Raw genomic sequence first — 12609 nt, forward strand, 5'->3', positions numbered from 1 at the left:
TGCAGATGTCTTGCCACAGTTTGTCAAGATATCTACGTACCTGTGCTTGAATGGAGCCAACTTGCAAGCTGACCTGCCACATGCAGGTGTGTGTGTGTGTGTGTGCGCATGCTGATTACAGTTTCCTGGTATAACCAAAAATTTGTCTTCATGCTCCATGGTAGAGTGAGGGCGACTGCTTAGCAAATGTCTGGAACACATTCCATTAGTTTGAAATGCTGCCCAGAGTCTGGATACAGTGCTATGTGAGATTCCAAACTCTCTGGCATTATCAGTAATTCTGTGGCCTTCTTCAAGCTTTCCAATAGTTCTACCCTGCATGAAATCGTCTATATGATTTTTGAGACTTACAAGACATCCAAGTTGGTGACTTTATTCCTTCATGAAAAGCACTTCCTTCAAACGCAGTTCACTTAGTGCAGCCTTTTATCCTGTTGAGTGCTACCATGTAACCTCTTTGTGAGTGATTTGAAAATTTGAATGTGTACACACTTTCTACTCAAAATCATCAGTTATACAAATTGCCACAAGCTAATCTGAATTTGCAGTTGTAATCTTCAGAAATAGTGTTCGTCCTTTGGTTTTGGATACCAGTGTATTTTGTTGTAGTAAGTTTTCATCAATAGTCCAATGTTTGCAAATATTGCAAATAAACTCCAATATCCAACATTTCATCATTTTACTGTTTTATTTGTTGTTATATGATGTTTAACAGTGACCCCACTTAAGTGGGAGAAGCTGCAGAAGAAGAAGAAGAAGAAGATTTGTTGTTATATGATCTATGTAGATGTGTGTCCTTTGTTATTTCTTCATATTAATTTGTGTAGATTTTTGTGATTAAAAAAAAACTTGTTTATTCTAAATTCATTATCTGTAGAAAATTGAATCAATTTTATTCCATTTGAGTTGTCAATTGTATCATTGAACCTATAACATGTACCTATTGTTTCATATTTAAGTCTCCTAGTAGCATTATAATTCAGTTAATTATTCAGTTTTCCATAATGTTTTGTAGAATACTCCAACTTCTGTTTTCAATTTTCATTCTTTTAGCTATAGGCACTAATTATATTTATTTTGCAGTTTTATTTTTATTCTCAGTATTTTAGTTATGTGCTCCCATTCTTAAATCTCATTTTGAAAATTCTCATGCATTATTTTCCCAATTATTATTATTTTTTTAACTCTGTTGTTTCTGTATTCCACCTGCAAAATGTGATATTTATTTAATTTATACATGCCTTTATTTATTTATTTATTTGATGTGCATGCTATTTTTATATTTTTTGAAATCTAATTGTTTAATTGTTAGTTCTTTTTTTTTTTTATTTAAGGAACAGAACTTCCAATCCTCAGCATGTTCTGTTTCCATTGTCTTTTCTGTTATTCTTTCCTGATCAAATCCATATAAATAGTCCAGCTGTGTCTACATGTATATGTTTACCTCTGCAATATATTCAGTTATTTGAGCATTCAATTTTTACACCATACAATCAGGTTGCTACTCCTACTTATTTGCCTGCCCACTTTACCCAGCCATGATAATATGGCCTATGAACCTAGGGTGACCCTTCTGGTAGTTTACATTGCCAGCATATATCATCCACATTGCAATGTATGTGTGCTTTCTCACTGTTTTTATTTTCTCATCACTTCAATTTCTCTCCAAGTTAGGTAGCAGGTATGATGATTGAGAGAGAGAGAGTGATTGTATATGAAGCAAATTCATTTTTCCTACATATAACATAAGAGACAGACAGGAAATGCATTGTTTTTATTTCTCTCTAATGCTGACTTGATATCTGCAGGATTAATATATATATATATACATGAGAGATCACATTACGTGTCATATCAGAATAGAATACAGCATGTAAGCAGTCTCGTGTCTATGTGACTAATGGGGAATTTCCATTAATCCGATGTGAAGGAATAGGAAAATAAACTAATCCCCCTGAGTCCACTTTCTCATGTAAATAATCATACTTTTACATAATCTTCATTGCCCTGGATATCAGAACATTGTGTACAATATATATTTTATGAAAAGTTTTATAATTAATTTAATACATATTATAAAAAATTATAATAGTTTATTGTAGATTTCACATCAAATTGGTCATAAATATATCCTTTTATGTGTGTGTGTGTGTGTGCGCGTTAATTTACATTATTTGAACATAAATTTCTCTTTATGTTAGACAATATCTTGCCTACAAGCATTACCTGGATATACAGAGTACTTAGGAAGTGATTTTATGATTGATGTAGCTACTAATAATCCATCTGTGCGGAAGTTAGCACTTGATAAGCGCCCATATGGCACAGGTATATTATCTTTTATCACTTATATAATATATTAAATTAAGTAAATAATTAAATAATACTTTTTAATTATTATTAATTAAATTATAAATATATTGTAAATTATTTTTATTTAACTTATCGAACTGGTTGGTTCTCTTTAGAGACCAGGCAGAAACCTTAAGGGAGCAAAAACTCTCATTCAGTACTAAGGAACTTGAAATGTCAGAGAATTGTATTTTTTGAAAATTGGAGCCTTTTGGCTCTTTATTTTAGTAATTACTTTTATGCACTGACCAAGAGTTCGCTTACGAAAAATACATTTCTCTCTGAGATTTCAAGTTCCTTAGTACCGAATGAGAGTTTTTGCCTGGTCTCTAAAGAGAACAACCAGTTCAAAACAGCTGTCAGGCCAGTGAAACCTTATCAAAATAGACTAATAAAAGGCGAATGTATAGACACTTTGGGCAGTGCCTATATCTTTTAAGTAGTCCACACTAAGGCAACTCGGGAATGCCGAGGAATGTATTCCTGCAAGCTCTCTGGTCAACTTACGAAAATTTTAATAGTTTCTACATTTGGCTTTGAATTAATGCTGGATCTGATATCCACTTTGCTTCTGTAATAATTTATTATGTTTCTTCTTGCTACAAGGACATCATCAGGGAGAGAGAAGAAACTCAGTGCCAGATTACCGAATAGGCAGAGTAGGCACCGGCCTATGGTCCCCACAACAACAGATCAAAATAATATTGATTTGATCTTGAAAGAAAATTACAAACAAGCTTTCATAAATTGTTTTCAAAAGATAGAAAAAATGAATCAACTCAAAGAAACTAAAACTTTACATTAATGTTATCCCAGTAGAGCGTGCGCACGAGAAACCTCCAGAAATGAAGTTCATCATCGTCATCATCATCATCAAATTCCTGCCATGTACCCTCAAGGGGTGTACAAGATATGATAGTACTACATGAAAAAATTATATCATTACTAACTTCCTATCTACAATTTTCCTCCAAATCAGTCTGTCACTTGTCAAGACTCCAACATTATCAGATCTTATATTTCTATCGTCTAAGGCACTTTGTACCGTATCAATCCACCTATATCTTGGTCTTCCTCTGAGTCGTTTTCCTGCCAACCTGGCATAGAACACTTGTTTTGCTAATCTTTTCTCTCCCATTCTATTTAAATGACCATACCATCTGAGATTAGCTCTGCTAACGCATTCCTGGATGCTGACAATGTCAAGTTCTTTCCTAATATCCTCATTTTTAATATGATATTGCCATTGATGCCATCTGTTCACGCCTATAATCTTTCTCAGGACTCTCATATCTACGCTCTCTAGTCTTTGGTCAAGTGTTTTACTTCTGACCCAGCTCTCAGATCCATAAGTTAAAACTGGTTTTAACACTGTCTTGTATACCGCTAATTTAGTGTTCTGACTAATTTCTCTCTTATTCCATATGAATTTATTCAATTGACTTCCCACCATACCAGCTTTGCTGATTCTGTTGTCCATTTCTATATTTAATTTACCATCTTCAGTAAAAATCGTGCCTAAGTAGCTGAAATGTTTTACTTGTTCCACAGGTTCTCCATTCACAACACAGTTGACATTTTCAATGATTCTGCCTTTTTTCATTGTCTTTGTCTTTTTATTGCTGACCTTCATACGATATCTATTACAACAGCTATCCAATTTAGTCAGAGAATCTTGAAGACTTGTAGCGGATTTATTTAGAAGTATAACATCATCATCCGCATAAAGCAAAGAGCTGACATTAACATCTCCAATTTTGATATCATGTTTAATACCACTTTCCTTCATAAAGTGATCCATATAAATAATGAATAACAGAGGGGATAATGTACATCCTTGTCTCACACCAGATTTATCATTAAACCACCTTCCTGTACTTCCTTCAATTCTAACTGCTGACTTACAACTCAAATAAAGACTAAGTATTGCTTGATATAATGCTCCATTGACACCATATAACTGCAGCGTATTGAATAGCTTGTATCTTGGCACCTTGTCATATGCCTTTTCCAAATCGATAAAACTTAAATACAGATCTCTGTTAGATTCCCATGCTTTCTCGACTATTTGTCGTAAAGTGAATATCTGATCCTGACAGCCTCTATTTGGCCTGAATCCAGCTTGTTCTTCACCCAGCGTTTCTTCCACAATTCTTCTCAACTGTTTCTCAAGTATACTTGCATAGATCTTGCCAGGAACACTCAGTAGGGAAATACCTCTGTAATTCTCACATTCAGTTTTATTTCCCTTTTTATATATAGGTACTATGAGAGCTCTACTCCAATCATCAGGAATTCGTCCCTCTGTCCAGGCTTTCTGAACTATGCAGTGCAGCCACTGTAGACTTTTATACCACCATACTTCAGCATTTCTGGTCGAATATCATCTACTCCTACTGCCTTTCCACATTTCAAGCCTTTGATGGCTTTTTCTACTTCAAGTATGGATATACATTCCTGACTGCATGCGTGGTCAGTGTTTTTTACCACTGTGCTGTCATCACTGCTTGTTTCATTTAGCAGTTTTTCAAAGTAATTTCTCCATACTTCAAGGATATCTTTTTCTCCTGTTTTCATGTCACCTTTATCATCTCTCTAACTCCTTTTACAGCACTCTTTCCTCCATTCCTAAGCTTCTTCAACAACCTCCAGAATATTTTGCCACCTTCTTGATATTTATTTTCTATATTCTTGCCAAAGTCCTCCCATGACTTTTGTTTAGCTAGTTTTACACAGTGTTTAGCATTCTTGCATTTGTCTCTATATTCTCTAAGAGCACAAGCTGACTTATTTGACAGGAACTTTTGATATGCTTTCTTCTTTTCCTTCACTGCCTTTTTAACTTCATGTGTCCACCAGGGAGTTCTGATTTTTTTATCCTTGCAGACAACCTCACCACATGCCTCTCTGGCAGAATCAATCAATGTTTTCTTCAGAGTTTGCCAATGAATCTCCACGGTTTGATTCCTGTTCTCAAACTCATTCATTTTTTTTTTCAATAATCTTTCTGTATTTTAGTCTACAGTTCACATCTGAGAGCTGCTCAACTTTTATTCGCGTCAAAAATTTCTTACATGTTATTCTTTTCAATATGAAATTCAATTTTATCCTGCTCAAGACTAAATAGTGATCACTTCCAATTTCAAATCCTCTGTACACTGTGGTGTCCTGCACCAGGGAGAAAACATCACTATCAACAATAACATAGTCAATGAGACTTTTCTTATTCCTAGCCTCTTCTCTCCATGTGAATTTGTGCACATTTTTATGTTGGAACATGGTGTTCGTAATAACCAGTCCATGTCCTGAGCAGAAATCCAACAGATATTTGCCATTATTATTAGCTTTGCTCTTTTCTCCAAATTTTCCCAAAATATTTTTGTATGTCTCAAAATCATTTCCTACTCTGCTATTTAGATCCCCAACAAGGACCAACTTTTCCTTTTTTTTTTGTGTCAGTTGCTTTTTCTAAAGCCTCAAAAAATTCCTCCACTTCTACCTTAGTAGAACCTTCTGTGGTAGGCACAAATAAGTCTCATTGTCCAGTTCCCCATTCTCATATTTGCCCACATTATTCTACTTGAGACTGACTGCCATTCAAGAAGATTAGCCTCGTATTTTGTGTTGAATACTATGGCTATTCCTTCTTTTCCTTGATTGTCATTGCCTGAATGTAACATTTTGTATTTATTGCTCAGAAAGATCTCACCAGTTTTTGTCTTATTTGTTTCAGTCACCCCTATTATGTCGATCTGGTACTTATCTAATTTCTCAGCTAGCTCCATTTCTTTGACATTCAGGCTTCTTACGTTGATAGCACCGATCTTTAACTGTGGTGATGTTGAGTTGGGGTTTGTTTTCAGATTTGTTCCAGTAGCTGACTTTTCGCTGTTTGCCCTGGTTCTCTGCCGAAAACAACAGGGGCCTTGTTTAACTGGTTATACCTGTTTATACCTTGTTTATACCTGTTGCCCAATGCATAGATTCATATTTCATCCAACATTATAATTGTATTCACATGGAGATTTCTTAATATCCTGACCACATTGATTTCATCTATCACTATCTGTCTTGTCTTGATCTCTATCGCAGTGGTCTGGTCATTTCATATATCTCCACTTGAGTGTACACATCTGCAGAACGATTACTCAGTGATTCAATTACTTCATCTGCTTCTATCACCTTATCACCATCAGTATTCATTAAAGATATTTTTCCATAATCATTCTTCCTTTGGCTTGTTTGACTAATTTTCTGTCCATCCCATCCCAGTCACCCTTCTTGTCTGTGCTTTGTATTGCTCATGAGCCTGCTGGTTGCATTTCTCCTTATATATTCTTCATATAAGTTTCTTCTTTTGTAGCTCCTACTTAAGTGTGCTATTCATTTTAAAAATTTTAGCTTGATGTAATTTATAATATTTTTTTCCCCCCCATCAGAGGTCATGCCAGTAGAATAACATGTGAACAAATCATTGTTTCTATAGCTTACAGTTCATGATGTAACTCAGCTTGTCCTGTATATTTATGTACGCACCAGATGATGATCTTGATGTGAAGATCGAAACATCGGGATAATAAAAAAGTTTTTTAACATGGTTGTAGATTCCATAAAATTTTTAAAATGAATGGTGATCACCGTGTAACCCTAAAAGAAAGGATAAGTATGCTATTCATTCATTTTGCTCATACCTGATTTATCCTCTAACCATGAGTATGGAATCTGATATTCATGTTGGAGGTTTAATGGAATATTATCAGCACTGAGAAAGGATTAACAACACACACACACACACACACACACACACACACACACACACACACACACACACACACACACACACACACACACACACACACACACACAATACAGTAGTGAGTGAAACTAAAGTCCTATCTAGCTGGTGTGCCCTCTATGGGCATTTACAAGTGGCCTAGGATGTAAAGAGGGATTTCTGATAATTAATGTTTCCCAAATTTTGGGAAGTTTAATGCAACCATGGAAGTTTAATGCTTGGGAAACATTAATTATCAGAGATCCCTCTTTACATCCTAGGTGACCTGCAAATGCCCATAGAGGGTGCACCACCTAGATAGGACTTTAGTTTCACTCACTACTGTATTGTATTTGTGTGTGTGTGTTGTTACAAAAAACTTTTTGTGACGGAGACGAAATATTGGAAGTATTAAAATTAGTTTTGATCCTTTCTCAGTGCTGATAATATTCCATTAAACCTCCAACATGAATTCTTTACAGCACTTAAGCCTCAACGCACGGAATCTGATATTGTTTGCTTAAATACCTTGTGCCCGTTTTTAATACAGTATAAAAATCATTTCCTTGAAATTTTTATGCCATTCCACTACTTCAAGCTGCTTCCTAAGTTTGTCATAACAATAAGCTTTTTAGTTCCATCTATACTCCCTTCATAATTGAAAATTCTACATGTTTAGCCACCTCCCATGTCAACGCTGCATGATTACTCTCACCGTTTGGAAGTAAAGTCGTTAACTTGATTATGGACAGATTTTCTGATGTGCTCAGCAGATTCAGCACACTCAATTCCAGAAATGACTTGGTAAACAGTGCATTTGAAAAGTACACTGCTTAAGTGTCAAATTTTTACAGGGCACTTCCCATTTGAAGTCCTCTGTGATGATTGGTGACAATGAATAATGTCTAGCTCATTGAGCTCATCTGCAGCAACCAACTATTTATCTGCCAAATGCACTGCATTTGACAGATAAATAGTAGCATTTGACACTTAAGCGGTGTATTTTTCAAATGCAGTGCTTTCTCCTTGCTGAACCTTCTGCTTTTTCTGGTTGCATTTCTTCTGCTATCAGCATTTTTCCATATGTAAATCAATGCAGAAGTCATATACAATATGTGACTTCTGCATCGATTTAATCATGGTATCTTCTTGGGTCTGGCTGTCACTGATGAGACATCAATAAATGTCAAAACTCGCCTGGGTAGTGACCCTTCCCATAACGTTTTTGTATTATGGGATACTGAGGCAATCAAAGTGAAGTACAAGTATACAAGTAGGCTAGTTATGCTTATATAGGATTAAAACAAGAATATAATTCCTTGTCAACTGCAATGCATGTTGTAGCCAAACAAAAAACCTTTCCACAGACATTACAACAACTCCATTCAGCACCTAGTGACAGCTACTCCAATATTTTGTATAAGCTATATAAAAAAAACAGGAAACAATTATTTTATGCTATAATATGAGCATCATTATTATATTTTGTGGTATTAAAATTACAGATCTAAGATTAGATTTAAAGGTCATCATCAAATTTTTGGTATGTACGTTCAACATGATGTGCAAGAACACTGTGAATATACTGCATTAAGTTTGTATATTACTATCTTCCTAGCAGCAACTTTCTTCCAAAGGAGTCAGTGATTTGCCAGCACTACACCATTGTAAAATGTCAGATTTTGTATTCTAAATCATTAATCCACCTAGAACCCAGTGTTTCTCTGGGTCTCCTCCTGCTGTTCTGGCATCAAGCACTTCTTTTGCTAACTTTTCCCTCTTTAATTTAGTTTAATTTAATACAATTTGTTACCGTTAACATTTAAGAATGCATGAGCAGAGCAAATCTAAGATGGAAAGGTCAATGGTATCAAATTCTTTTCACTCTGTTCACTCATTTAATTTTTATCAGAACACTCATATCTGTTTTAATATCTTAGATAAGTTGGTTTATTTCTATGCTGACTCTCAAATGCATAAGTTAAAATTAGATTGAACATTATCTTGTATCCTGAAAGTTTTGCTTTGTTTAATTTTTCTCTTACTGCATATAAATGTATTCATCTGACTCCCTGCATAACCAGCTTTGTTTGTTCTGTTATTTTTTCCAAATATAATTTGCCACTTAAATATAGAGAGCCAATAGGCTTCATTTTGGCGATATAAACATTATTTAAATTAAGGGGATATTAAATCCCACATTGTTTTAAAACCGAATGAGAAACTCAAAGATTGGAATCAGAGAGTTTCATGCCGAATATAGTATAGTAAACTATAAAAGTATCGGCGACTACTAGCGTGAGCTAATGCATGTAGTCCACGTACGTAGTACAAACTCGGGCAACTCGCAGCAAATATGGATACTTTGCTAATATGGATACTATGAGAGCTCTACTCCAATCATCGGGAATTCATCCCTCTGTCCAGGCCTTCTGAACTATGCAGTGCAGCCACTGTAAGACTTTTATACCACCATACTTAAGCATTTCTGGTTGAATATCATCTACTCCTGCTGCCTTTCCACATTTCAAGCCTTTGATGGCTTTTTCTACTTCAAGTATGGATATGTATTCCGGATTGTATGCCTGTTGAGTGTTTTTTTACCACAGTGCTATCACTTCTTGTTTCATTTAGTAATTTTTCGAAGTAATTACTCCATACTTCAAGGATATCTTTTTCTCCCATTTTCTTATCACCTTTATCATCTAATTCCTTTAACAACACTTTTTCCTCCATTTCTGAGCTTCTTCAACAACCTCCAGAATATCTTGCCACCCTCTTGATATTTATTTTCTGTGTTCTTACCAAAGTCTTCCTATGACTTTTGTTCAGCTAGTTTTACACAGTGTTATGCTTTCTTACATTTGTCTCTGTATTCTAAGAGCAAAAGCTGACTTATTTGCCAGGAACTTTTGATATGATTTCTTCTTTTCCTTCACTGCCTCTTTAACTTCCTGTCATTTCAGCTTATCATTTTATAATATAGAGTAGATTGAAAAACAGAGGTGAGAGGTTACATCCTTGTCGTACTCCTCTTGATATATCTTTCCATTCTGAGATGTGTTCTAATTTAACTGTTATTTTATTTCCTGTATATATTTCTTGAATAGATTGTAAAAGTTGGTTTGGTATATTTAAATCAGTTAATATTTTAAACTTTTGTCTACTAATTTTGTCAAAAGCTTTTTCATAATCAATAAAGGCCACATGTGTTTCTTTTTGAAATTCTCTTCTCTTCTCTTTCCTATTAATAATTTTAGAGTAAAAATTGGATCTATGCAGAATTGGCCTTTTCGGAAACTGTTCTTCTAGTAGTTTGTCCTCTACAATATACTGTTTAGCTTCTCTTTTAATATTCCTGCATATATTTTATATCCTGTGTTTAGCAGACTAATTCCCCTATAGTTATTGCAAGGCTTTATTTCCTTTTTTATAGAATGGGATAACCAGTGCTTTTTTCCAAGAGTTAGGAGTTTTTTTTTTTTCAGACATCCAAATCATATTAAAAAATTTCAAAAATCTTTCATTAAATTTTTCACATGCATTTTTGTATAGTTCTATATTTATACTGTCTTCTCCTGGTGTTTTCCTATTTTTCATCTTCTTTATTGTATTTTTCAGTTCTAACATTGTGATATTTTCTGTTAGGTCATTCTTTGTTTTATAAAATTTTATTTAATTGTTCTCATCTGTCCAGAGATTTTGGAAATCACCACGCTTCACCACCCCTTCCATCCCACTGCTGACTTGTATAATGTCCAATTTACCTCATATAACAGTTTTATTTTGAAAAGCTCTTCTCTTGATACCTTGTCATACATATGCTTGTTCCAATAATAGAAATCATCCTCGCATGGAAGATGACCTTCAACTCTCATTCCACCCAAAATCTCTATCTCTGGTTAAAAAAAGAAAAACTCAGCATCCCAAGTGGCTCTAGCTCTCAAAACTCCAGCTACTCACTCTGCCTGTATCACATCTTGTAACAGCTGTAAAAAAACCATCAAATCCAAATTTGATTTTGAAAGGATCATATGATGCAAACTCACCTTCTGTCAAATTGGCAGTTGAGCTCTCTGATTCCTTGCTAAGGCCATGGGGCACAACTTTTGTCCAGCCATGCACCTCCAGATAGTACCATAGTCACTTCACCTAAAAACAGTGGCAATTATTAGCATCACTCTTCTCTTCCAGTTCCTGCAAATCATCTACTGCAGTCATCGAGAATTGCTTACATCATGCCAACCGTAGTCCACCTCCAGAAAGAAATATGAAGAATCCTTAATAACCTTAACAAAAACAAGACATCTGGTCCTGATAGTATCTCACCTATTGCATTAAAACTTGTGTCCCTGAACTAATACTTATCCTGTATCCTATTGGCATCTACTCTACAGCATGAAAACAAGTCTACATGCAACCCAAAGAAAGGTGATAAAAGTCAGCCAACTACCATCCAATTTCTCTCACTTCTTTTCTCTCAAAAACTATGGAGAAGGTCATCAACAGCCAACTTCTGCATCACCTGGAGACCCTCCAAATAATTAGTGACTAGCAATATGTATTCTGCTACTCTATCCACAGATAATCTATCTAGCCTTTACCACCCACTTCTGTAGTCAAGCCTTGGAAACATTTGGAGAAACTCATGTGGCTGCTCTCAAAATTTCAAAAGCATTTGATCAGGTTTGGCACAGGAGCCTAGTTAGCAAACTGTCATTCTGTGATCTGCCTTCCACTCTCTGCCACTGCATCACAGCTTTTTTACTGGTCGCTCACTATGAGTCATGGTAGATGATTTCCTCTCCTCAGATTTCCCCACTAATGCAGGAATACTCTAGGGTTTTGTATTTTAAATCACTCTCTTTCTCCTGTATATAAATGTTCACTTCACAGCATATTCAATTCCTCCTTTTCATTTGACAAACCTTGTAATGCCCAATTGTTAGAACCCTCAAGATCCACTATGATCTATGTCCTGAACTCCAATTTCCTGGCTCTGTTTCATTGGATTATGGACAGCCTTGTAGACTCCAATGCCCAAAACTTAGTCCTGTCTGATCTCTTGAAAAAATGAGATGCTAAAAATTCTATGTACTTGTGTGTTGAGTGGAAAAGTACATAGAATTTTTAGCATCTCAACACACTGTTTCACATCTTTACAGCTTCAACTGTATACAAATACACCCAGTCATGGAATATTGCTCACACAAGAAAGCAATCTGATTAATTAATGATCTCTCTCTCTCTCACTCACTCACATATCCACTTTAACCCCTCTCTCACGGACAGTCAGCTTCCATCTTATGCCTATTCTGCAGATACCTTCATTGAGAGTGCTTTGCTGATTATCACTGTCATTCCTCCACTTTCCTTGAAAATCATAAGAGCAAGAGCTGCTGGTAACTCACACCCATTTTCAGTTCAGTTCAGTTCAAAATTCATCAGAATAACTTCACTTCTTCCCCTTTAATTCCATCATC

At 35.3% G+C, this 12609-nt stretch overlaps 1 protein-coding gene across 1 annotated transcript in view; it reads left to right on the forward strand.

The window, feature by feature from the left end:
- LOC150098437 (nucleoporin NUP188-like) overlaps nt 1–2363 on the forward strand; it is a 197558-nt gene extending 195195 nt beyond the window's left edge. Inside the window, exon 19 of the mRNA XM_090405211.1 lies at nt 2202–2363. Coding sequence (XP_090261337.1) covers nt 2202–2363 — 162 coding nt within the window. The remainder of the gene's footprint in view (nt 1–2201) is intronic.
- Nucleotides 2364–12609: the final 10246 nt, after the last annotated feature.

Source organism: Typopeltis vanoorti, chromosome 15, assembly GCF_054136105.1.
Source record: "Typopeltis vanoorti isolate ZY-2024b chromosome 15, IOZ_Tvanoo_1.0, whole genome shotgun sequence".
Classification (NCBI taxonomy): domain Eukaryota; kingdom Metazoa; phylum Arthropoda; class Arachnida; order Uropygi; family Thelyphonidae; genus Typopeltis; species Typopeltis vanoorti.